Consider the following 25,761-nt stretch of genomic DNA (forward strand, 5'->3'; position numbering starts at 1 on the left):
GGCTCATAGAGCTAAGTGGAGCTGTTTTATGGACAAGTTAGATAGAAGCCTTTCCAAGATAAACATCCAATTCGAAATTAGGACATACCAAGCTGCAAAATTATTTTAGGGCATATTTCATGGAAGCACTGCCATTTTTCTAAGGCGATTGCCAGACTGTAGAATGCCCTTTGATCCCTTGTGGACATTACTCCCTTTTTTATAAAAAGGATTTTGAAATAGTTGCAGTGTTTAGGGAGGAGTATATCTGCTGGGACTTTGAAGTATGTCCATGGGAACAGTCATGCTTTTGCTTTTTGGCCCAAAAGACGAACTTAAAAAAAAAAAAAAAAGAAGAGAAAAGAAATTACATTGCAGCTGGATTTATGAATCAAAATCTCGTTTTCTTTTTAAAGGTAGGAATTTTTACCCATTGCGCCAGGAAAGCCAAACGGGTTGTTTAAATGGAAGTATATTAATATGCTTGTGGGATTCAGAATTCGGTATTTTAACCAGTAAAAAGCAAGTAAAAAATTTGTGAGTTCACCACCTATGATTTAAGAATTTTGTTGCCGGGTAATTGATCCATAAAAAGTAATCTTCAGACATCAGGTGCTTTTGCAATAGTTTTATTTAGCAACAACATTTCTTACTTGCTTTTAAAGCTAACACGTCCTGTTTTAAAGTGACTTGTGAAATCTTCTCCTCCGTCTTGCTCCCACCTGTACATGACATGATTGAAGCACCAAAGTGTGGCGAGTTAAAAGTTGCTTCAGGAGAATAAAATATGGCAGGATTTTTACTGCGGGAAGAAGAGTATAGCCTTGAGTTTTAATGTTTCCAGCTCACTCCCCCCAAATAAAGGCCTATTTAATCATCCTCTGTCCAATAAAATATTGCCAGTTAGCAAACTGTTAGCGCAGCCGTGCTGCACAAGATGAAGCTGCGAAGGTAACAAATGTGGCTACCAGGTAACCATAACTCCAGATAAAGAGCCTGGTGGTGTCAGTGTTTTTTCAGCAGGCATCAGTATTTTTGATTCGTGGGCTCAGTTTCTGGAAGCAGGAAGAGCAAAGTTAGCAAAGAGCTAAGGCGGGCGGCTGAGTGATGGAGGAGGTGGAAGATGCTGCTCAGCCTTTCACCTGGCCGTGGGCTTTATGATCCTGGGCTGCCTCCCCAGAAAGGACAGACCTGCTTTTTATGGATGTAGCTGGTGAGGTTTTAAGAGTTTAGTTTCTCCCCTGTTCTGTTCCCCAAGGTTGTTTCCCTGAGCCAAGGTACCAGACTGCTCTCAGTGCTTGAGGTCTGCGTTCGCCAGAGCTCAGCCAGGGTAGTTGAAGGTGACTTCTGTGGTGAACTAACATAAAATACCTCTTCCTAAGCAAACCCTGCTGATTTTGCTGTCACATTGAGCCCTGTCCCTTCACAGGGACCATAGTACAGTTGGGCAGAAAATCCATAGCATCCTACTGCCTTCTATTGCCTGCTTACCCTTAGGGAAGCATGATATCCCTCTCACTCCTGGTGTGCTTTCCTAGCTCAGTTAATGTGAGCATGAAAATGTGTTTGGCTCTCAAAACATTCTGTGTTTTGCCTTGCTTTTCAGTCGAGTTAATGTGAGCTTGAAAAAGTGTTTGGGTCTCGAAACATTCCATGTTGTGCCTTGCTTTTCAGTCAAGTTTCACACGGAACCTGCGGCTCTCGGAGTCGCTGCGCAAGAACCAGCTGTGGAACGGGCTGGTCACCATCACCCTCTTGGAGGGCAAGAACATGCCCAGAGGGGGCTTGGCAGAGATTTTTATTCTCCTCAAACTGGGAGATCAAAGATACAAGAGCAAGGTAAGGATTTCCTTAAGTTGTCTGTAGTCAATAAGGGGCTTGGTGTTTCTTTTACTGGTGTTGCTACCTCAGATGGAATTGTTCTTGATGCTCTTTTTGATAAGTGAGTTCAAAATCAGGAGACCAGACCAGAAGCATTAACATTTTGCTCTGTTGTGATGCCAGTAGAGAAAGAGCAAGTTAGGAATATTGTGTGTTATCAGTGTTTTGTGCATTTAACTCACTCATCATGTTGATGGATGTTTGAAATTAATATGAAATGAAATAAAGCTACATGCATCACACATGTGTTTTGTTCTCTGCCAATACAGAAGTTGAGCTTGCAGTGCTGGAAAAGTAGACCTGAAATGGTTTCCAGTGCAGGGGAATTATTATTCTTTTAAAGTACTTTTCTTGAATAATATGTTACATATTGCAGAACCTGCCCCCCAAACAGATAGCATGTTTCATGGTTTTGATATTAATTTTTATTCTTCTAGGCTGTGTTTATCTATATACAGTTCAGTTGTATAAGAGTCTAAGAAATTAATGATGTTCCCAAAGATAGACATTTTATCTGGAAAGTCTAATAAGAAGAAAGGCTATAATTAAAATAATACTCTTTTGAGAGAGCAAGAGCTCTGCATGTCATGAACTGGAAGTGCAGAGGAGGAGAAAACAAACCTCCTCCTGTACAAAATGTACAGAGCAAGTTCACAGAACATAACATTTGGATGTAGGCGCATCTGAAACCTGCACTCTGTCCCTCACATCAGACCTCAAACCAAGGTCATGATATGTTTTTTATTTAGAAAAGTAGTTTTGAAAAGTAACAAATGGTTTAGTTACTTTAGAATAAATAGATAGATGTTATTCCCATTACAGTCTCTTTTTGTGTGTCTCTTTAATGGTCCATAGATGTGTTGTGAATCTGCAAGGATGAGCTGTTTGCTTAACACAGAAGGGTGAAAAGCCACTGCTTTGGGTTCCTTAATTCATTCAAACCTGTTTCCAGGTGATTGTCCTCAAAAGGGTTATTCCTGATTTCCTCCAGTGTGTGATGGTGAATTATGACCATGGAGCTGGTGGGATCTACCTTGTATTTTGGAATTTTCCCATCCATTCATTCAGATAACAATTGTATATTTATTGTTATTGAGAGGGAGGAAAGAGAATATTTAGGAAGATGAGACTGTATGTAATGGGCTGGGGAGCTTTAGTTGGAATGACAATAGTACTTGATGCTCTAACATCCAGCCTTGTTCTGTAGAATTGATTTCTTTTTTTCTTCTTTTTGATTTACTGTGAAAATAAGTGCTGTTTAAGAAAAGTAAATGTTATAACTGCATGTTTTCTAGACACTGTGTAAGAGTGCAAATCCTCAGTGGAGGGAACAGTTTGATTTTCACTACTTCTCTGACAGGAAGGATATGTTGGACATTGAGGTGTGGAGAAAGGATAACAAAAAGCACGAGGAGCTTTTGGGAAGGTAAGTTGGGTTTGAGTTAGATTTTATATTTTTTGTGGAGGGGAGAATGGATTAAGTACAAAAAATAAAGGTTTTTTTATTTTTTTCTTAGAACTAATCAATTTTTTTTTCATTACAAGCATCATAATATATTTTTCCGTCCTTATTCCAGCCAGGTCCAGGTTACGTTTACATTATGTTTATTAAAACCTATTAGTGGATAATCAACTAGCCAAAATCTGAATGCAGAGACATCCAGGCCGCCTCTAAAACCTGAAGTATTGTGGGAGCTCAGTGGCATCAAGAGGCAGGATTTTTCTGTATTTTTCTGGTGATATTGTTCCACATCTTTATATATGCTCTGCTGGTGCCACCCCAGGGATTTTTTGCTCCTTTTGAGAGTGGTGTCCCTTTTTTTTCTGTTTGCACTTTGATGTTGTGTTCTAAGATTCTTTAATTCCATTCCACTCTGTCTGAATTTGTACAGTGTTGTTTTCTTAGTAGTACCTCTCTCTTCCTTGCTTTGGCTTTCAGCATTGTCCTGTGGATCCATCTCCCCAAACAACATTGGTGCTGCTGGGGACGGGCAGCAGCACCAAGAACCATTCACTCCTCTGGACACCCTCTTTGGTCTGTCCAGCTCATCTGCTGGCAGGATCATTGCCACAACTCTCAATTTCCTGAGGGTGGGGACCCTGCCTGCAGTTAGTTGTTTGCTGCTCTCACCTGGCCAGGGTTTCACAATGTGCTGACTAAATAGCAGTAACTCATAAGAACATTCTCTAACTTTAGGCGTTCAAATAGTTTGAGACTATTCACTGAGAAGAACAATGCCCTTTGGCTCTACAAATGTTTGTGGTTTTGCAGAGCAGGAAATTCTTTCTGGCTGAGTGCTGTTGCTCATCACATGGAGAAGTGCCTGAAGATGAATCTGTTCCTTCCATTCTCACAGTTACTTCCATTACTTCTGATACTCTGTTTAGAGTTAAGAAATAAAGCAGTGTTTGCAGCTTACCTCAGGTCAGTCTCTGATGCTGGAGCAATTCTTCCTGAGGTTTTCCCCCTTCATTTTAATTTTCCCCTAAGCTTCCCCTGCCTCTTTTTCCTACCGGTTTCTGGCAGGTGGTGTTTAGTGTGGCAAAAACAATCAGTGAAATGCTTATTCTGTTCAGCACTGGTGAGGTGTTGTAGATTTACCTTAAAGAAAATGCAAATCTTCCAAGGTAAATCCCTGGAAGTGTTCAAGGCCAGGTTGGATAGGACCCTGAGCAGCCTGGTTTAGTGGAAGCTGTCCCTCCCCATGGAAGGAGTTTGGAACAAGATGATCTTTAAGATCCCTTCCAACCCAAACAATTCTGTGATTCCATGTTTAAATTTATTTTTGATGTCTATATGGAGAAAAAAAATTTTGCTTTTGTTGTCTTAAGCACAGCAAATTGGCTGTAGCATCAAAATGGGACAAAATACACTAGTTTTTGAAGAGCAATTGCAAGAATAGGTAAACACCAAGTGCATAATAACAAGTATTGTTTTTACAGTGTAGAAACTTTTTGACACCCTATAAATAATATTTTATGAAGGGTTCAAATGCAGTCTAATCTGGAGAAGGATTTTGTTGGAAAAACAGCATTATGAGGTGCCATGTTTATTGTCTCCATGATTTCCAAGTTGAGTTTTGAGATTTCTGGATTTCACAACATCATTGTAAGAAATATTCTTTAGTAAAATGTTTGTGGGTTATATTCGGTCATTACACACAGCAGTGCAGCCAACTGCCCTCAAATAATTTGCATGGCTTTAAGGAAAAAACAAAATTTTCTGGATCTGAATTAATAATTTTGTGGTCAATTTATGAATAGAGTTAGAATTCATTGTGGTCCCTTCCAGACTGCTCAACCTCCAGCTGCGTTGGTTAAACTTTTAAATATATGCATATTTTTAATATTTAAATGAAGTTGGAGGTGCTCACAGCAGAGTCAAATCTGATAAACTTCTGTAGCATGAAGACTCCTATTAATTCCTTTAGACTCAGGATTTCAGATAGTATGGATGCCTTAAGACTCTGGAATATGGTTCTTCTCCCAGGGATAATTTGTTTTTCAAGGTAAAATATTGTTCTTGAAATAGGACCTGAAGTGTCTGTGGAGAGCATGGAACATGTAGAATAAGGAATGCCTTGGACCTCTGTTGCTGAGCACAAACACCTGGGGTGTTTGTCTGCTTCTGAATTAGTGAGGAAACATTTCATGTCACCCTTCTATCACAAAGCAAACCCTCACTGTCAGTGCACATCACAAGCTAAATTATTACATTCAGCCTACCTGCAGTCTCCTCAGAGTTTCAGCTGGGTCCAATTTCTCTTCCTCACTTAAAATCCCACAGCCTTGAGTGGTTCAGCTGCAGGCTCTGACACTGAGGGCTGGCTGCATTTTGGTGCTGGCTGAAATAATCCCTCTATTTAGTCTGCACAGGGCTGTTAGTAACGTTTATTGAGTGCTTTTTGTGTCCTTTGGGAGAAGAGGCATGCTATAAACAGGAGAGGATGTTAATGTATATGAATAAACAAAGGTGTTAACGTGTGCAGAATTTGTCCAGGCAGAGTTAAATTGTTTATGCCAGGTTGTTAGAGAGTGTTGCTGCGTTAGGGGATATGTTCTGGAAAAAGAGATGCTGCAGAACATTTAAGGGTTTTCCTTCACATATTTACCTCGAGAAAGAGATTTTACAAAAATTGCTAAACTTAAGCTCTGAGACTGGAGTGCCTCCAATATCTTTATGATGAATGCCTCCAGGAAACTGTCTTTGCAATAAGAAACACCCCGTGTTTTAAAGGCTGTGCTGTTGGGATGGAGCAGTAAAATCCCCATTATGGCTGCAACCAAAACCTTCACTTAAATCTCACCAGGCTGTAGGATGAATCAGAAAAAACAAAATTTGTCCGTTGAATAAGTCATAATAAAATAAAACCTTACTAATTGTTCCCTTGACACTGTGGCATTTGAAATGTCAAGGATTAATCACAGATACATCTGTCTCTACTCTCTGATGATTCTGATCTCTTTTATGAAGGGATTTCAAGAAGTCTGCAGGGGGTAAAGTGGTACTGTTGTGTACACATTTTTTTTGTATGTATTTATATATGTTTCAAGATTCCTGTCATAATTTGATTAACTGTGATTGGGAAAATGAAATACAACTTCATGGCTAGTAAGAAGTTAGTCTCAGCACCTTTTAGTGAAATTTTAACATGTGATTCCCTGATAAACAAATATTTTAATCCCAGATTTGCTGTGTACTGTTCTCAAGTACTATTTCTCTGCAAAATTAGTAAAAAATGGGGCAAAAGAGAAGCTACAGGTGAGGGCTTTAAGTCAGAGGAACAGTCTTAAATGAAAGGAAAAGCTGTACAGGACTAGAGGGTAATATAGAGATGAAGATCAAGAAGAGGAAGGAAAGCAATTAATTGTGGTTAAAAGAAAGGAAAGTGATACATTTGGGTGCACAATGCATTCTTAACTTACAGAACTGCAGCCCCTATAGATTGTGCATGTGGCCACTTTTGTGAAAGATTGTCTGAATTTAATATGTAGCATAGCAAAAGATGACAACAAGCAGAGCTGCTCTATCATAAGTCAGGATTACTGTCGAGAATTTAACTCAGGAGGTCATGTGTATCACCTAAAATACAAATGTTCTGAGAGTTTTGCCCTTTGCATTCAGAGCAGGCAGCTTTTGAACAAAAGGAGATTACCTGCATTAGTTTGATTCTGTGCCCATCACAAGTCTCTTGCCACTTTCCTGTGAAATAATTATGTGTGGTAAGATCTTGTAGATAAAAGGCTGAGAAAGAAGGAAAGGAAGAGTTTCTGTTTCACAAGAATGAGGGAAGTAGTTTGGAAATCATTAGACTCGTTTTAATAGTGTAGAAGTGTTAGTGTGGAAATTGCTGAATTTATATAGTAAATTGAATGTCTAATTGTTTTACCAAGCTGCATTCTCTGCAGTCTGATTTTATAACCTAAATGAAACAGTGTCTTTTTTTTCTTAAGCCTTTTGCCAGTGCAAATGTGGGTTTTCTTTTCTCACAAGATTTTTTTTCTCACAAGAAAATATAGGCATACCTTGAGTGAACACAGATGTTTTAAAGAAAGTTAGTTTGCACAGAAATCAGACATGATTTGAGGAAGAAATATTTACACTCCACCTCCTGCTGTTCCCTCCACATGTGCATCCCTCTGACCTCCACACCCTTGTACTTCATCTTTTCTTTAACCTTATGCAAATCAAATTCTTTTAAGAAGGGAAGCAATTCCAATTTGCCAAAACAAGATAGAATTATATTTAACTTTGCCTTTGACATCTGATGGAGTTCGAAGTTATCTATTGGTGGGAGATGCTCTTGTCTGAACAAGTTGTGTTTTCTGTCTGAGTCCATGGAAAGTTTTAAACATAAAAAATCAGCTGCAGCTTTTCCCAGCTTTTTGTGGACTGCATTGAGTGGGTGGTGTATGAAATGCTGATGTGGGAGACATGGCCCCTACTGCCAGCTGAACCACAGAGCAGCTGGGTGACCTTGAGATTTCCCCTCTCCTTCCTTTAGTTTCTGCATCTAGAGAAAAAAATAAACCAAAACAAAAAACCAAACTCCAAGATAAGGATGCATCCCCCTTTTTGTGCTGTTACCCAGAGTATCACTGGAATTGAGACACAGTGGTGTTAATGCAGCCAAGGTGATGTTGACCTCCAGTGCAGAAGTGATAAAGGCTTTTTCTCAGAAAGAAATAAGGTCTTTTTTCTCTCTCTTTGTTGTTGTTTTGTTTTCTTTCCTGCTGTAACTTTTGCTGTCATATTTTTCTGAAGAGTCTAGGTGTAGCAGTGAGCTTTAAATGCAACCTCTCACACTTGGAAATGGTGTTGAGAGGCAGCCTACGCGCCGAGCCGTCTTGGTACTCTGCCTGGTTTATTTTCCTTCTCTTTCAAAGCACTTGAAAGCAGTTAATAAGAGTAAACTTGAAACCTGTTGTACCTCCAGAGCAGTGGAGAGAAAAGAGCACACTTAGGCAAAGTCATTCCCGTTGATTGTGGTCAGAGGAAGCTTAAGGAGTTGTGTTCTGATACACAGAGCTACCGGACAGCTTAGAAACTCATTAGAGCAGTGGCTTTTACTTCATAACATGGTTTCTAGGGTTCTCAGGCTGAAATGTTTTGAGATTTTTTTTTCCTCTTTTTTTTTTTTCACCCCCTTTAGCATTCACAGAAAATAGGCTGTTAAGAAGCGGAAAGCATGCAATTTATAGCAGATGGGCATAAACTGCTCCAGCTCTACTACTGGAATGGGATCAATCAGGAACACTACATGCACCATTTACCCAGAAGAAACACACCTGGGGGAACCCTGTGGAATTTTAGCCTATTAAGACAACACCTTAACAAGTTTAGTTTAAATAAAAACTTGTCGGCAGGCATTAAGTGAAGCAAAACCTCTTGCTCTCCATCAGCCACTGCCCATCCCTTTGAGGAATGTTCCTCCTCTTGCAGTTTGGCAGCAAACCTTTTCCTTCCTTCTTCTTTTTTTCTTTCTTTTTTTCTTTCTTTTTTTTCTTTTTATTTCTTTTGTTTGTTTCTTTTGTCATATTTTATTTTTTACCCTTTTTTCATCTGTAACTTTTGCTCAGCCTGTTCTTACAAGCCAAGCCCCACGGAGGTTCAAGAAAGTTCCACTCCATTTACTGGACTTCTAAATAGAAAGCTTTTAGATGAGCTAAGTGATTGCACTTTTTGTTGCATTTAACCACTCCCTTCGTGTGTAACTGGCTGCCTGGTGATCCCTCTGCTTTAGCCCCTACTCATTTTATTGTTGTCTCTTTATGAATGTTTCTCTTTTATCTTCTTTATTTTTATTTTTGGGAGAAGCATCAGGTTAATGATACATATTATGTACAGGGAGTGAGTGGGGGGGACTTTTAAGGCAATCCTTCCCATTGGGAAATATAACAGTACACTGAAAATGTAGTTCTAGTAAGGCTTGTAAAAGAGATTGGGGCATACAGTATAATGTAGCATAAAATGGAGTATGTGACTTTAAAGAAACTAATCTATTTTAGGCTAATGTTTTAAATTTTGCATTTGCCCCCTTTCTTTTCCCCCAGGTGAAATTGAATTGTGTTTCAAATCCATCACAAAACACTGGGGGATTTTAGAGGGGAAGTGAGGCAGGCTCGAGTTAAGTTTTCCTCCTGTATTTGCAACCCAAACCTTTTACTTCCCCTTACTAGTAGACAGACCAGAAAGCAAAATCTGACAGTAAGTGCAATAGAATCTTATTGGTTTTCCGTGTTTAATTTTGGGATATTTTTATTTTTTGCACTGAAAAAGCAGAAAGTTTTGGTTGCTTTGTTTTTTTTTAATCACCTCTTTTTCCTTATTAACCCTTGGCAATGTCATTCCAGGTGTCACGTTGACATTACTGCCCTGCCAGCAAAGCAGACCAACTGCTTGGAGCTGCCTCTGGAGAAACACCCAGGGTCCCTGCTGATGCTCATTGCTGTTGCCCCATGTACAGGAGTGTCCATCTCTGATCTGTGTGTCTGTCCTTTGGGAGACCCCAATGAACGGCAGCAGATTTCTCAGCGTTATGTGAGTTTTTCCTTTTTTCCCCCCCTTTTTTATTTTATTTCCTTATTTTTTTTTCTTTTATTTTTTTGTTTTGAAATAGTCAAAATCGCAGAAGAAAAATTTCTCCACTCATAATGACCTGTCCCCTACCAAAGAAAACTATTAAATGGAGTAGTGGCGTGTTGAATGATGAGGAGGAGATTGGCAGGGCAGATAGACCCAAGCAATTTGGCTGTTTGTATTTGTTGAGTTTTAAACTTATGCTGTTCTTTGCAAACTAGAATTGTATTAGGAGATTATCATGGGGAATGAGACAATGAATATCATGAAGAGATGATAATACACTTAGCTTTATTCCCTCCTTTGGGAAGGTTATTTTCTGGACTTTAAATGTTGGGAGATAAAGCTTTGTGATGGCTTCCACGTCCTCAAAAGCTCCTCAGGATGGAATAAGTATATCTCAATTTGTGCCTGGGTAGGTTTAGATTGGATAGGGAACATTTCTTCACCAAAAGAGTTTTCAGCTCTGGAACAGGCTGCCCAGAGAAGTGGTTGAGTCATCAGTGCTGGAGATATTTAAAAGATGAGTAGATGCAGCTTTTAGGGACATTGTTTAGTGGTGGACATGGCAGTGCAGGGTTAGGTGTTGAATTTGGTCTTAGAGGTTGCTTCCAACCTAACTGATTCTGTGATAAGCTATTTAGTGGTCCATAGTCTCTGTTTCTTGCTGAATTACAAGCAAAATACGTCTTTATGCTTTTCTCCTTGCAGTGTATAAAGAATTCCTTTCGGGACATGAAGGACATTGGCTTCTTACAAGTTAAAGTTTTAAAAGCAGTGGACCTGATGGCAGCAGATTTTTCAGGTATTTTATTTCTGTTTTGCAGCATATGATGCTGTAATATATTGCAAATGTTCAGTTGATCAAGGAAAAGTGAATCATCTCTCTAGCACTGAAACTTCCCTCAGGGAACTGAGATACCACATGGCTTTGACTGCCAAAAGTATGTGGGAAGGTCCAGTGGATGGAGATCTTAATTTCCCATTAGACCTGAGCAATCTGACAGATAACTTTACAACAGCACATCATGCTAGGTGTTTTTTCCATCAGGAATATGTAAAGTAAGAGTTGATACACAGCAATGCTGCTTGCAGAGCACCTGCAAAGCAAAGCCTCTCCATCTCCTGTCAGGTGTTTTGTGGGTTTGGAGCAAGACTGAAAGATGTTGGGGTGTCTGATGTGGTGCTGGGTGTGTGGGCTTGGGTGATGCTGCAGGCTGTCACCTGACAGAGGAAGCTTGTCAGCAATGGGGCTGTGAGTGTGATGCTTTCTCTTAGAGCTTATTTGAGGCTTCACTTTGGGATGACCTTTTTGGTGCTCTTGCTCCATGAAAAATATGGATTTTCCACTGAGCTGTTCCTCAGGTTGTGCTTGGTCCTGACAGCAGTGGACACTAACACCTTTTAAAACCACAACTTTATATTGTACCTCTGGGGAAAGTCTAGGAGGTTGATACTTCTCTGTAGTGACTGCCTGGATATTATTATTTTTATTATCATCTTCTCCAGGATTCTGGAGACCTTTTAATTCCCCTCTCTATCTCACAGCAGCTCATAATTCACAGGCACAGCATTGTGTGTTGTGTATTTGCTGACACAGTCATTTTTTAAAGATAACTTGTTGATAAAGGCAGGAAAGATGGTAGAGAGAAAACATTTTTGCCCCATTCCCTTGTTTTTGTGAAGGCATTGTTACATAAGAGAATGCTGCTCCTGATAAAAGGAGCAGAGGAGAAAGCCCACAATTAATCATGGTACTGTTTTAGGGCTATAGTCAATTCAGTGTTAACCCTGGATTGGAAAAAAATGTTTACTGCAGAGAGCAGTACTTCAAGGAACTGAAGAACTTAATTTGAAAAAAAAACCCAAAAAGCAACCCAAAACCTGTCAATAATGAAAAGCAACTTGTAAAGAAATCCATATCTAAATTGACATAATATATAGGTCCATATGGAATTAGGAGTGTAACTGCACCTTGCTGACTAATTTAATTTGATAAGTGTAGCACAGCAGAGCAGCCCCAGCTTTGCCATGTGCCAAAAGTTCCATCTAGAAATATGTGGAGTTTTAATATAGACAGAGTTCGTGGAAAGAGCTGAGCCCAGAAGGTTATTTACCCTCTGGAAAACTTTGCTGATGCTGAAGCAGTTGCATCAGTGATGGATTTGGCCCCCTCTCCCTCAGTACTCAAACAGGAGCATGTGGGTGGATAATGAACATTGGAAGAGACACGCAGGTTCTTGATTCTGCAATTCAAAGACTTTTCATACAGAGTATGTGATACACATTCCTTGTGCATAGCACAGAATGAAATTCTGCTTAAGTAAAAGGTTACTCAGTCTGTCATTATATTCAAAATAACCCAGGCTTTGAGCCTGATTCATGAAGCAAATGACAAATTGTTTTTCAATGGCAGTGCTGAAAATATCCTAGTATTATGCTGTAATAGACCCACCAAATTGCAAAAGGATGCAGCCATTTTAGGTAAAAATAGCATAATTTCTGATCATGAAATGAGAGACATAAAGATTAATTATCTGTTCTGAGCCATTCATAAATGATTAGTGCAGCAATTATGGGCTTCCATAATAGAGCCCTCCTAGAGCAGTGCCATATTTCCTGCATTGCCAAGGAGACTGCTCAGATTTATTGTTATTGATAAAAGTAAATTCAAAGTCCCAGCTAAAAATCTAATAAAGGGAAAATCACAGAGGGAATCAGAGCTACAAAGATTTCCAAGGGTTAATAGAGGAGCAGTGTGAGCAGGTAGTATCCCCTCCCTGTCCCTTCCCATAGCAGCCACGAGTCTTAAATCCCCCAAGTCCTGCAGCCCGGTGGGTATGATGGGTATAATGACACCTTATACCTTATTGACACAGTAAAGATTGGATTTTGGTGTGATTGGGATTTCTGTATGTTGTCATCATAGATTTTAATTGCAAGTTTTTAGCCTGCTGTAATAATAGTGATCAGAAAACACACATACTATCTGCTTTGGTTTCGAACAGTGTTCTGGGAATCCATATTTTACTCTTGGACATAAATTTTTAGGCTGGTTTCCAGACAGCTGTATCATATATGTAGAAGCTCTTCACCCACAGCTAGCCCAGTTTGAGCCTTCCATACTTTTATATTCCTAGATAATAGTTCTGTTGATGTGGAAATGACTTTTTCTGCTTTGTTGGATGTTTTCTGTGTACGCATGAGAGTTCTTCTCAAACACTGCATTTGCTCACTGACCAAAAAATAGCATTCAGAATACCAAATTATACAGTGGGATTGTTTTTGGCATATACCAGTTTGCATTTCAAGCAGTTTCTCTGAAAGGCTACAAGCATTTTCCACACTATCAGGGAATGGGCATGTAAGCTGAAAAGGAGAAGACAAATAGATTCCAGTAATACACATGGTCTTTAAACTTTACCAATATTGACTAGTTAATACCCACTGTTTACATACTGAAAAGATTCCTGTTTAGTTTATAAACTTCTGAGAGTAAGACCCTTAAAAGCTCTGCATTAATAATACAGAAAATAAGGATTAAGAAAAGGACAGCTTTTGCTTAAATAGCTTGTTTGCCTGATATCTAAATCCCTGCATTGCTGACATATTTAGTTGCCTACATAGAAGTTAGGCTGGAGTGTCTGTGGCTGAGCTGTACACGAGCATTGGAGATGAGATTAAATCAGATCCTGAGCCAGACATGCTGATAAGGGGCCACTCTGCTCACAAAGAAAACTGCTGAGCTGCAATGAGTTGGTAAAACTATAAATTCATTTAATATGAATGATCAAAAAAAACATTAGCGAACATGTGTTCACCTAATAGATTCCATGTTGGCATCCTTCTTTAGAGAGGAGGAATTTTTTTGCCTTTTTTTTTTATTTTTTGTTTTGTTGTGGGGGCTTTGCTCTGTTTGTTTGCTGTAAGTACAATACTTGGATCATGCATGGATTCTCCAGTTGATGTTGGGTTTTGTTTAAGCTGTGACACGGTGTAGAGCCTTCATAGCTTCAAGGACTTGCTCACATGGAACTAATTGAAGGAATGCTTCTGATTTCAGTCAGTGTTGTGCTTCTTTTCTCATGATATGGATACTTAATCCTGTAATCAACTGAAGAAGACCACAGGCTCTAAGCAGAGGATAAAACAGAGAGTGTAAGTGCAGCACTGCTCCTTCCCTGGCTCAGAGCAGTGGTGCTGCTCTCCTAAGGGTGGCTGAGTCATTGTCACCATGAACAGATCTTTCTTGCTCTAAGGACTGAGGGATGATTCACTAAATGTCTCGGATTTCAGGTATTAGAGTGAAGCCCTCTAAATGAGCTGTAAGGTAAGTGTTGGAGTTTCCAGAACTGGGGATGATCAGAGATACTGTGTTTTTTTTTTGGCAAGTCATTTCAACAGAACAGGGCACTTCGCAGTTGCTTTAATGGATCTGATTTTATTAAACCAATCACTTCCTCAGCCCTATTGCAAAGAGTCTGCATACTAAACGCCATAACTGATCCACTTAATTTTCCTTTCCCTAGGCAAAAGTGATCCTTTCTGTGTCTTGGAGCTGGGAAACGACATGCTTCAAACACACACCGTTTACAAGAACCTCAACCCAGAGTGGAACAAAGTTTTCACATTGTAAGTGGATTGCTTTGGAAACCATGCAGCAACTCCACTTAGCAGCTTAACTAGGAAAGCTATTGACTTTGGGAAAATGCAAAGGTCAAGTTTAAGATATGTCATTTTTTTCATAGTCAGAGAGGATGTTGGAGAAATCTCAAATATAACTTAATTAAAGCCTTTTGCCTTTTACTAGTTCTTGCGTGGAGTTTATTAATAGAAGTCATTAAAAGAAAAATTACTGTGATATTTATAGGAAGAATCATGACTAGACATAATGGAGTCATAGTTTGATCCAAGAAATAATGTAACAGAAAGTTGAGACCAGATACTCACGCCTACATTTTCCATAACTTAAAATAAAATATGTTTCATTGAATCTTGGTAGAATCCTTGTTTAGTTTGAAGTAAGCAGAGAATTAGAGCTCATGTTGGTGTTGGTCTATCTTCTGAATTTAAGCTAGTCAAACGCTCCAATTAGATGCTTAATTTTTTATGGAAATCAAGGTATTCTTTTATTTGTCACTTTATTAATAATAAAAGTTATAATTTAGGTATTGCTTTTAGGCAACCCAATTTTTTAATCTTGCTGTATGCTGACAAAGGTTTTTGTGAATAAGTGAGTAAGATAAAGATTTTTGTGAATAAGTCCCAAGACTGCAGCAGTCTGTGCAAAGGCTGGCAACAAAGCATTTGTGACATTTGCATCTGTCCACTGGAAGGACAGTTTGAAAATTATGAACTTCTTCCTAAAGCAACATTCATAAATACTGGACTGGATGAGAACACAAGAAAAACTATCTGATTTCTTTAATAGAAATACTTTGCTGTATTTCTGTTTAATTCAGGGGTGCAGCTGAATGCTTGTCTCTTGGAGTCCTTTCTCGTACTTTGTTCTCAAGAAGCTTCCACTCATCACTGTTTTTTCTGAGACTGTGCCAGCAGATGAGTCTTGTCGGATGTTCAGCCAGCAAAATAAATCCAATAACAATCCAAATTTATTTTATTTGAAAAGAAAGTTTGTGTCTGTACTTCCTGTGGGTCTCAGAAATGTCAGCTATGGACTTTCTCTAACTTTCTTAGGCTGATCCAAGCTCCAAATCTGTAGAGCCAGTCAGGCACTCACATCTCTCCTTAGATTTTTGTCCATTTAAAAAAGAAAATTAATTAAGCCCCTTAAAAGCTATTGATGATTTAGATTTATTTTGGAGCAGCATTTATTGTGGATTATTTTGGGTGCATGAGTCCATTTTAGCTGGACCTTTCAGTACCACTACAAAGCTATCCCCATTATATCCAGGTTTTCTGCAACACACTTATCTGTGTGTGTCACTGTGCAGTTTTAATGCAATGAAACTTAGGTTTGAATTCAGCCCTTGATCTCTCCCAGCAGCAGCATTCTCTGTTGGAGAGCTGAGTTTTACATTGATAGCGTCACCAATACAAAAAATACCAAAAAGTCACTGTCTGGACCTAGTTCTGCAACTGAACCATGTGGGGAATGCCCATCACTTGATTCATTTTGGGGTGGAATTTAATTAAATGATAATTATATACCCCAAGGTAATACAAACTTAATTAGCAAAAAAGTAGTCTCAGATCTTTGTGGAGGGGACTGTGTGCATGTATATTGAATATTATTTTTTATGTGTCTGCACTTTTTTGTTCCAGCCCTATTAAAGATATTCACGATGTTCTGGAGGTGACAGTGTTTGATGAAGATGGAGACAAACCCCCTGATTTCCTTGGAAAAGTTGCCATCCCTTTGCTGTCTGTAAGTTATCTTTATCACATGTATCATGGTTGGCTGGAAACAAATTGTGTTTTTTTCCCTCCCTTAGCACAAAACCCCACAGATTTAAACAGGTTTTGTGATCTATACATGCCTTAGTTGGCAGTGTTTATAGTTCTCCTTAGAGTAATGGGCATTGTCCACCCATCTTAGTACAAATTTGGTTGATTGGAAAGCAAATTGCAGAAATGTCTGTACTTCATCAGTGCCAGGTAGGTCTGAGAACATAATGGAGTTGTTCTGTGTGTTTCCACATCATCTTCTGAAGGTAACATTTTAAACATGTCCTTGTTCTGCCTAGCTTCTTTTTCCTCCAAGAGAGTAATTGCACATCGCAGTAGGATTGACTAGAGATAGCTGTTGTTATTGGCACAAGTGAATGAAATTACCTAAAAGGGGTGTTTTCCACTCCATAGTGCTTTTAAAGACTGGTGGCTTTTGTTCTGTAAACAAATACGTGAGGAGTGAGCACTACCATGGGAGTGCAGAATCAAAACTGGAAACAAAGCGAGCTCAGGGGAAAGTGGTTGCTCTGGAGATTAAGGAGAGTTGAAGCTTTTTCAGAAACAGCCAAAAAAAGGCCAAGCTAAAGAGAGTGGAACATGAAAGGGATCATTAGAAGACTTTAATAGAGGAATGGGGGAAAAGCAGCTTTGTGTTTGGTAAGACTGATTTAATTTTGAAACAAGACTGGTGGTATTAGCGAGCAAACCAGATCAAGAGGACGTAAACAGCTCCATGTGTATGTGCAGTGTCACAGAAGGTTCTGGTAGTTTTTATTGTAATGTGTAGGAAGAACTTTCTAGGCTGTGACTTATTAAATCAATTAGTAGCTGAGGCTTGAAACATCATGGGACTCTTGTGTCATGTTAGCCAAATTGTGTAAACAGGTTTAGCTGTAAGCATGGGGTTTGCTGTGAGTTGGGAGGCAGTGATGCTCTGCAGGAGCTCCCTGTGCTGAGGGGATGCTGTGACAGATACTTGTGCAGTTGAGCCCTGTGCAGGAGTGTGAGGTGATGATTTGTTCTACAAACATGCTAGTGTGATTCACAGGGCTGTCCTGTGCAGGAGTTGGACTCCAGGATCCTTGTAAGTCCCTTTCAAGTCAGGGTATTCTATGATGACATTGATGCTTTCCATATATAATCACAGCAGCACAGGCTGTGGTGAGATGCTTTTGGTAGTGCTCGGTGTGAGGCTGTGGGTAATAGCACTCTCAAATGGGCAGATGGTGGATCCTGATTGAAACTGCAGAGTACAGAATTGCAGTCTTGTTTTGAAACATCCCTGTGAAAGCAGATTCACCTCTGCAGAAAGGCTGCCACACGTCTTCCAGGGTTAAGGCAAGAGTTTGTCTTTGAGTTTTGGAGATTGGCTGCTGCAGGAAAAGGCAGTGATGGGTTTGTGGGGCTCTGTCCCAGCAGAGACTGGAGAAATTGGAGATTTCTAGGGGGAAAGCAAAGATCCCCTCTGATCAAGGCAGGCCATATAAGCCTCACGGCACAATTTAGGTAAGGGACCTGGCAAGATCAGAGAGGGGGACTGAAACATTTGGTATCTCCCAAATAAATAATGAACTGCCCAGAAAACTCTTGAACTGACTTATAGGATATGATCCCAAACTAAAGAATGCTTTACAGTGGTAAGGACATAGGTCTGTGTGCTCCAGTTTTGTTGTAATTTTGTCTAAATAAGTGTATTTCTTGTATATGTGAATTAAAACCAATGTGGCTCCTGAATCTCTTCACAAAAGTGTATCTGCTTTCATCCACCCTGTGCTGTTCATGCTGGTGTCTGAAACAGCAATTTGGGGATATGAAGAGCCTAAGGTACAGGATCTGAGGAGTAAATACTGAGCTCTCAGTGGCCCACATGCTGTTTTGAGCTTTACAATGCTCTTCCCTCAGACTGTGTGATCTTTTTGGGGATATTTTAGATTGTCCATCTATTTTTGTAGCTCGAGTTGTCAATATCTTCTATTTTAGAATAATATTAGAGTCAGTTGGGCATGGAGGATTATTCGATGTTTACAGGGAGGAAAAAACCTCTTAACATCTTTTATTCCATTTCTGATCACTCTGTTAATTTCTCCCCAAGTCCTCGTATCTCTGATGTTGCTGGAAGAGAGTGGCTGGAGCAGCTGCTCTCCTGCAGACCCAGTGCCTGCCAAATGGCCTGCATGATCGGCAGCAGGCTGTGTGGGCTCACAGTGAGAAGATGTTAGATTTGGATTTTCTGTTGATTTTATAGGCATTTGTCAAGTATCCCTTAGGAAGCATGTAACAAGGCAGAGGAGGGGAGTGCATGTGTGTGGTAATGGCCAAACTATTCAGTGTAGGTTTTTCTGCGTCCAAGGTTTGGGACAAAAAAAAAATAAAATAAAAATTTGTTTATGCTTTCCCTTGCCAACTGATCTTCTTCCTTCCCATCCAAACTTCTCTGCCTCCTATTTCAGTCAAATCTAGTGTAAATATACTCATCTCTGCTTCTGATTAAAAACATTTTGCACCTATTAACTTGGTCTGCTCAGACAGAGAACTGTAATTTTCTAAGCTTTTTTTCTTCAAATAGGAATTTCAATGTATGTTGTCATTTTGACTGTAACTTTGAATGTATCCTTTGAACCATTTAGATAAATATACTAAAAGAGAACAAAAGTTAAAGACTCAAGGAAGCCTCACAACCATGTAGATTTAATTTAATCTATGTAATCAGGCCTAATATTTGCCTGGCATTGAATTGTCTTTTGAAAATAGATGTGCTTTTGCCATTCTTTTTTTTTATCTTAAAAATGCACAAGTTTGACATGTGAGCTGTCAGCACATGAAGTAAGTTTACTTCAGGAATTGTTCATGGATGACTAGATTCTTTTCTTAATGAAAAATTGCCTTGAATAAGGTATGTGTTGGAGGGATATGAAATGTTTAATTAATATGACACTGAATTTTGGGTTAAATGTGTTCAGTAGTCCCACACTGGCATTTTGGAAACATGACTACACCCTCATCATCACATTAGCACAGGAATAACCTTACAGCACAAAAATTCAGGGATGGTGAAATTATGTATTCTTTCTGTTGATCCTTGACTGTCATGTAGGGTTATTACAGGAACCAAATAAGAAAAATGAAAAGCTGGGCAGCATGAGAAGAGTTTTAAGGTGCCAGATGATGAATAAAACTGCAAAATTCACGTTCTGGTAGAGGCAATAAAGCAGAATTAGATAAATGCACATTTTGCTAGCAATAAACTGAATTTGGGGACAGAGGGAGAAAAGTTTGTAGTTTAGCTTTAACTTTTCCATGTTGATCAACCTGTTGTGCTTTTATTCTCCTGTTCTTTTTGTCAAATTACTGTCCTCCTCTAAAGGAAGTGTGAGACCTGATCTCAAGCACTGCTCTGATCAGCCACATTCACAATTTACACTAGGAAAGAAACAAATTAGTGATAGCACAGTATCCAGCAAAATGGATCCTTCTCTTGCCAGAGGTGACCATAGAGTGTGGCCTGGCCAAGCCTTGGGCTGGGAGGCAGATTTTCGGGTGTAGGAGTGAAAGGGAAGCCCATGAGCAATGAGCAGAGCAAGCTTTTGTGCCAGAAACTGGGGAAGAACCTGGGCAACAGAGAAGTAGGGCAAAAACTTTATTACTTCAAGAAAGAAGTTTGATAGGTTTTAGAAGTTTTGTAGTTTCTGGGGGACTTGAACTAATTATCAAAGAAGTCCTTTCTGTCTCTGTGTTCCTTTGTGTCCTAGATCTTAGTAAAGGCAACCGTGTGTCTTTGTGAGGGTCTGTCTTTTTTCTTCTGCTTCAAGAGACTCCTATCTCCTAGAAGGCTGCAAGTTATTAGAGACATCGGAGCATATAGTGTGCTTCAATGAATTTGAAAGCAGAGTATATCAAATATCCTCATGTAGAAAGGCCTTTGAGTGAGGAGTTGTAGCGCAGAATGGAATGTTTTTTTATCTGCTGGATTATCAGGTCAGAGTAGTCCTCAGCTGCACCCTTTTTTTCCAGCCAACAGGAAGAGGTCTATGAAATATTCTCAAGTGCCAGGCCAGGTCAGTAGCCAACGACACACTGAAAACAAGGAGTGTGCCTTTGGCAAGCTTGATTGTCTAAAGCATGGCCTGGATTCAGAGAGCAGACACCTGACGATCGCACTTACTTAGCACTTGACCGTAAGTGCACAGTCCTTTCCAGGAGAAAGTTTTAGAGATTGAGAAAAGTGAAATTGCTGTGTTTATGCAATGGACGCAGCTGTGAAATGTGCTGTCTGTTCTGACTTTTATCCTGATCATGAACCAGGATTTTTGGAATGGGCAAAAATCCCCCACTGTTCCCCACCTCTCTCCCAGGGACAACAATGTCTTGTTTCTGGCATTAGATTCTCCCCCAGCCCCTGGCTGCTCACTGAAAAAGTACCAACAGGGATGTTGTCTCAAGTATCACCTAGGATCCTTGAGCTCCCAGGGTTTTCAGCTCCTCCTCAGACTGGCTCCAAGCCCTCATATGAAAGCCCTGCCTGGTTTCTTTCAGTCCATCAGCTCCATATCTCTTTGGTCTTTGGATAGCAGTCCTCTGCCAAAAACCCAAATCTCCATTCCACTTTGGGTCCCACAGGAAGTTGTTCAAAGTGAGGTGTTTGGGGTAAAGAGTTTTGGGGTGAAGGAACAAGCATTTTGTACAAAATTGGTTCGGTGCATATGGCAAGACTGGGGAGGAACAAAACCCTCTTTATTCACGTGCAGGTGGATCAAATATGTGGCTTGCTTTCATCTTTTCCTGGGGAAATGCGTCCTTTGATAAGGGGAGGTGTGTGTCTATTACAAGACAGCTTTATGTTATGCAGGGGCAAATGGGATGACATTGTGCATCAGCAATGAGCTCAAGCAGGAATATCAGGGGTCCCAAATGCTTGAGATGAATTACCCTTGGAGAGTAGCCATTACCCTCTCCACACGTCACAGGTGTTGATGTACAGAGGTTTAACCCAGCGTTCTTCTGTCAGGTCATCAATATATGACATTGAATCTGCATCAAAGCTGGATACAGAGTGAAGTTTTCTTAAAATCAATGTAAAAAAAAAGCCTCTAAACCATATTTCTTTAAGACAAGAGCAATGAAAAACCACGCTTTGCTGCGTAAGGGTCCTGTCTTCTCCGTGTTTTGTGTCATATCAATCTTGGCTTTTGCTATTTCATTAAAATTCCCAAGCGGTCAGAAGGTTGTTGCTTAATAGATTTAGCATTGGCTGGCTACATCAATACTGTGTTTAGTCACATTTGTTTTACTGGGGACATCTGTGCAAAGAGTTTAGCAAATATATTCATTCATTTGAGAGGAACCTGGTGCACTTTGGACCTTGACTGGATGGTGGTCTCATGTACCTCAACATTTCCTTCAGTTAGAGGCAACTTCAGGGAGTGTTTTGCCTCAAGTGCCTCTGTAGGTTGAAATATTTATTGCAAAAAAGAATTTCAGCTTTTCTTCCAACTGATAATTTCCTTTTCGTGGCCCTGTATGGAGAAGGGATGTGACATAAAATTTACAATTCTTTCTGTGAAAATATGGATGTGATTTTGTCTTTCTGTACTGTTTCAGAAGAGGGAAATGCCCCAAATATCAGAAATTCTCATGGGATGAAAATCCAGGCTATGTTTTTGATGGTGACCTTGCAAAATGCAGCATGTGGGTGTGGTAGGCTCTGCTGTCCTGGTGTTAATCCCAGGGTTATGGGCAGGCTTTCTTGGTGCTTGAACCCCAGTAAGCTATTTAAGAAGCTTTCAGAGAATGCAGGCATTAGTATTCAGTGAGGATATAAAGCATCATCAATAAAGGAATAATATTGATTATGTCTCTTTAAGGTGCTTACCTGCAGATATTTTCACATTTAATTTGAACATTCGCTTCCCTTCCTTTTCCCATAAGCAGATGTTAAGCAGTTTTAGACACAGTTATCAGAACTACTCATTGAGACAAATCTGTGTGACGTCATCAGGTTTGTAGCAAAAGGTGTTTGGGTGGCAGAAGAAACCTGATCTTTCTGACATTGAGGTTCATCCTTACACCCCCAGCCCTGGCTGCTCTTCTCCACAGGTGGAGAGAACATTTGAGCACTTTAGGAATAGCAGAGACTGGGGGAAAGTACCCAGAGAGCAGAAAGAAATGGATGCAAAATGAAATTATTGTGACTGTCTGTCTCTCAGGTTGGGGGAGAAGCTGGACAGAATCTGAACTGTGCCCCAAGAACAGGGGAAATGAGAAGTATTTAAGGCTTTTTTGCATGTTTTCTTGTGGGCACAGTTGAGCCATGCCACCAGTGTAATCTCCATGCAGTCATGGGCCTTAGAATTACCCAAAAGTACCTTTTGTTGAACCACACTGCCCTAGCACGGTGCCAAAACTGTAAGGGAGTCGTTTGTTGACTTTTTTTTAGTTTTTTTTTTCTTTTTATCCAAATGAAAATGCAGTGGAGACAGGCCATTTCACAGGCTGCCATTCTTCTCTTGTGCTTTTTTCCCTCTGAAGGAAGTCTGAAGCTAAAATATCTGTAGGAATATTTAGTCCTAGGTTGTGTTATACTTGTGCATTTTTTTCCAGACAGTTTGAACACTTAGAATTAAATATGCCAAATAAATCTGACTCTAAAACTGTATTTGTACTGCATTACTTCCTGCCCTGTTCAATTTAAGAATAGGAGCAACAATAATAATGACACCATTCAACAAGTTTCCCAAGCAACCCCTATTTACAAATACAGAGGTGGAAATTACTTGCTGCTGATTTAAAACTTACTGTTTGAAAACACCTGCAGGCACACCCAAAATGTTTGATTCAGCTCCAGCTCTTAAAATGAAGAGTCTTTTTCCTAAAGCATTTTTTGAGTGCAGAATACCACACTATCAGGCTCAAACACTCAGAAACATTTCTTTTACTTTTTTCTATCAATTTAGCTCTGTGTCACATTTCTTTTCCTTGTGGGTTATGCTCTTGAAAGATGTAAGAAAGAAATATATCCTAAAGAATATAAAGAGGCTTTCCCACTGTTGCTTCTGGTGTAACTGGCTGAAATGTGATGAGAAATATATGTACCTGAAATACAGGGAAATTCAGCTCCAAAATGGATAACCATGGGGAATCCAGAATTAGGGTATTGTGATATATACTGGACATCTGCATTTCTGCAGACACACTGGGAATAAGGTACATTTTGTCCTTTCACAGCAGAATCCATGAATCAAAGCTCAGGCTAAACCTGTTGCTGCTTGCACCAAGGACCTCAAACCCCATCAGTAAAACCATTTATCCTTTAATTTGTAAAATGTAACAAAATAGCTATTTTCCAAACAAAATTTTGTTTTCATTCAGTAAATTCAATTTAGTTTTGCATTTTTTTTGAAGGGGGGAAAAGCAAACTGGTGAGAGAGCAGAAACCTTTATGATGGGTTGACAATGCTGCATGTGGCAGTTGGCCCGAGGACCTTCTGATGCCAGTCCATTTGGCCCTAGAAAAGGGTTTAATCACTTTGGCAGCTCTTCTGCTTTGAGGCTGCAGGACTGCAAAATGTTTTTTTACCTGCCCCTTTCCTGCAGCATCCTTTGCTGCCAGCTCCAGCACTCTGTGTGCTCTCTTGTGGTGAAAGCAGAGGTGCTTTGTGATCAGTTTAGTGTTATTGTTTTTATTTGTTAGTATTAAATGAATTCCACAGAAGTCTCTGTAACTGTAGAGCTTTGGGTGAGAAAATAGGAAATAGCTGGAATTCCTGGCTGTACACCACTGAGGATGCAAAGTTGGTCCTTGTGAGATCCCTCTTCCCTTAGAACCCTTGGGCAGAAATCCCATCTACCTTTTGACAAGCTGTTTTGGTATAGAAAGGGTGGAGCAGCATTGGGAAAGAAAGTGACCTTTCCCTTGTCTTGTGAAATCACTTTGTTCCTATTACACCTTTTTTTTTTCCTTACTCATTTCTACCATGGTTTATAGGAGTGTCTCTTCTAAATGCCAGAGCAGCAATAGCCATTTTAAATATGGTTGCAATTTCATGCCCCCAAATTTCCTCCGTTATCTTTAATCTTTGATCATTACAGTCCCTCAATATAGCTTTTTGGTAAGCTGCAGTTTTTTATGTTACTGCTGTTTAGAATTAACTGGTCTGCTTCCTAAAAAGCCAAATGTTTAATCAATACATATCCCACTGTGTGTAATAAATACATTTCTGCCATCATTTTTGAAGAGAGAATGCTTTTGCTTTGAGCCAAATAGTTTACAAAATGGCAAGGAAGGTATTTTGGTTTTGGGCTGGTTGTTTTTTTTGTTTAATAGATACTTAATGAGATAGGGACAACGGGTTGATCAGAGCAGAGAAGTGGTATTGAAATTCAGGGGTGGGGTGGGGGGAGAAGTCTTTTACATGAATTAGTTAATTTTGAACATTTGTTACATTAGCATTTGCTCCACTTCAGCCTGTTCATTTCTTTGGATTGCATTTGTTTGCTGGGTAATAATTTGATAACGTTGCAATAAACTAAGCATTAAGAAGTGGTTTCGTGTACTGGAGTGTGCAATAGGTAGGTAAAGTTGTTGTTTGTGGCTCTTTTCCTAAACTTTGGAAGAAAAATCCCATTTTAAACTTGTAATAACAGAGGCTGATTACTTCCCATCAGCTCACTGGTTTCCAGGGCAGAATTTTCAGACTGGTTATTGCGTGCAATGCTCTACTATAAAGTACAAGGTCTGAAAATTAAAGTTGGACTGTAAGAGATTTAATCTGCAATTTTATAGGTCTCTAATCCAACAGTTGTTTTGTATTTCAGGCTCTGAGTATATTATCAGGGTTTGGGAGAAGTTTTTATTTTTTATTCTTTTGTGCTTGAGTTATAAATATTTATTTATTTGTTTGCGCTGTCTTTAAATTATATTGAGGATTACAGCCAGGAAAATATTGATGCTTTTCTCCCCTCCCCACCCCAAACTATAGATTAGAAACGGTAAACAAAGTTGTTACACACTGAAGAATAAAGACTTGGAACGTGCTTCAAAAGGAGTAATTTACTTGGAGCTGGATGTCCTATTTAATCCTGTAAGTTGAAGTATTTTCTTTTTTCTTATCACTAGTGAAGAAAAGTGCAAATCTGCAAGGACGAGGGTGGGGGTGTTGCTTTTAAAACCAGGAGCCAAGCCAGAAGAGTCCCGTCCCCATTGCATCTGGTGGTGGAGGGATGTTTGATGCCGTGAGTGAAGAAGATTTGGGCTCTCAGAGCTGTGGATGGGATAGACAAGGGGCATTTCTGGAAGGACAAATAACCACAAGAACTTTAGGAAAGAGGTGCTGATAGCTGCAGCCACAGCTCCTGTTGCACCAGCCAAAAGAGGGCTTCAGGTTCATTTTGTTATACATTACTTTTAATACCTA

The 25,761-nt window shown here is 39.6% G+C and overlaps 1 protein-coding gene across 8 annotated transcripts in view; it reads left to right on the plus strand.

Moving 5' to 3' along the window:
- Nucleotides 1–25,761, plus strand: part of MCTP2 (multiple C2 and transmembrane domain containing 2) — a 152,684-nt gene that overhangs the window by 79,896 nt on the left and 47,027 nt on the right. For 7 of the 8 annotated variants that reach the window (XM_064722135.1, XM_064722134.1, XM_064722136.1 and 4 more), the window contains 7 exons: nucleotides 1,654–1,818; nucleotides 3,156–3,286; nucleotides 9,715–9,901; nucleotides 10,652–10,745; nucleotides 14,470–14,572; nucleotides 16,226–16,328; nucleotides 25,327–25,428. In XM_064722135.1, coding sequence (XP_064578205.1) covers nucleotides 1,654–1,818; nucleotides 3,156–3,286; nucleotides 9,715–9,901; nucleotides 10,652–10,745; nucleotides 14,470–14,572; nucleotides 16,226–16,328; nucleotides 25,327–25,428 — 885 coding nt within the window. Of the gene's footprint in view, nucleotides 1–1,653; nucleotides 1,819–2,760; nucleotides 2,813–3,155; nucleotides 3,287–9,714; nucleotides 9,902–10,651; nucleotides 10,746–14,469; nucleotides 14,573–16,225; nucleotides 16,329–25,326; nucleotides 25,429–25,761 lie in introns of those variants that run through there. The other variant, XM_064722141.1, reaches the window with a different exon arrangement.

Source organism: Zonotrichia leucophrys, chromosome 10, assembly GCF_028769735.1.
Source record: "Zonotrichia leucophrys gambelii isolate GWCS_2022_RI chromosome 10, RI_Zleu_2.0, whole genome shotgun sequence".
Lineage (NCBI taxonomy): Eukaryota > Metazoa > Chordata > Aves > Passeriformes > Passerellidae > Zonotrichia > Zonotrichia leucophrys.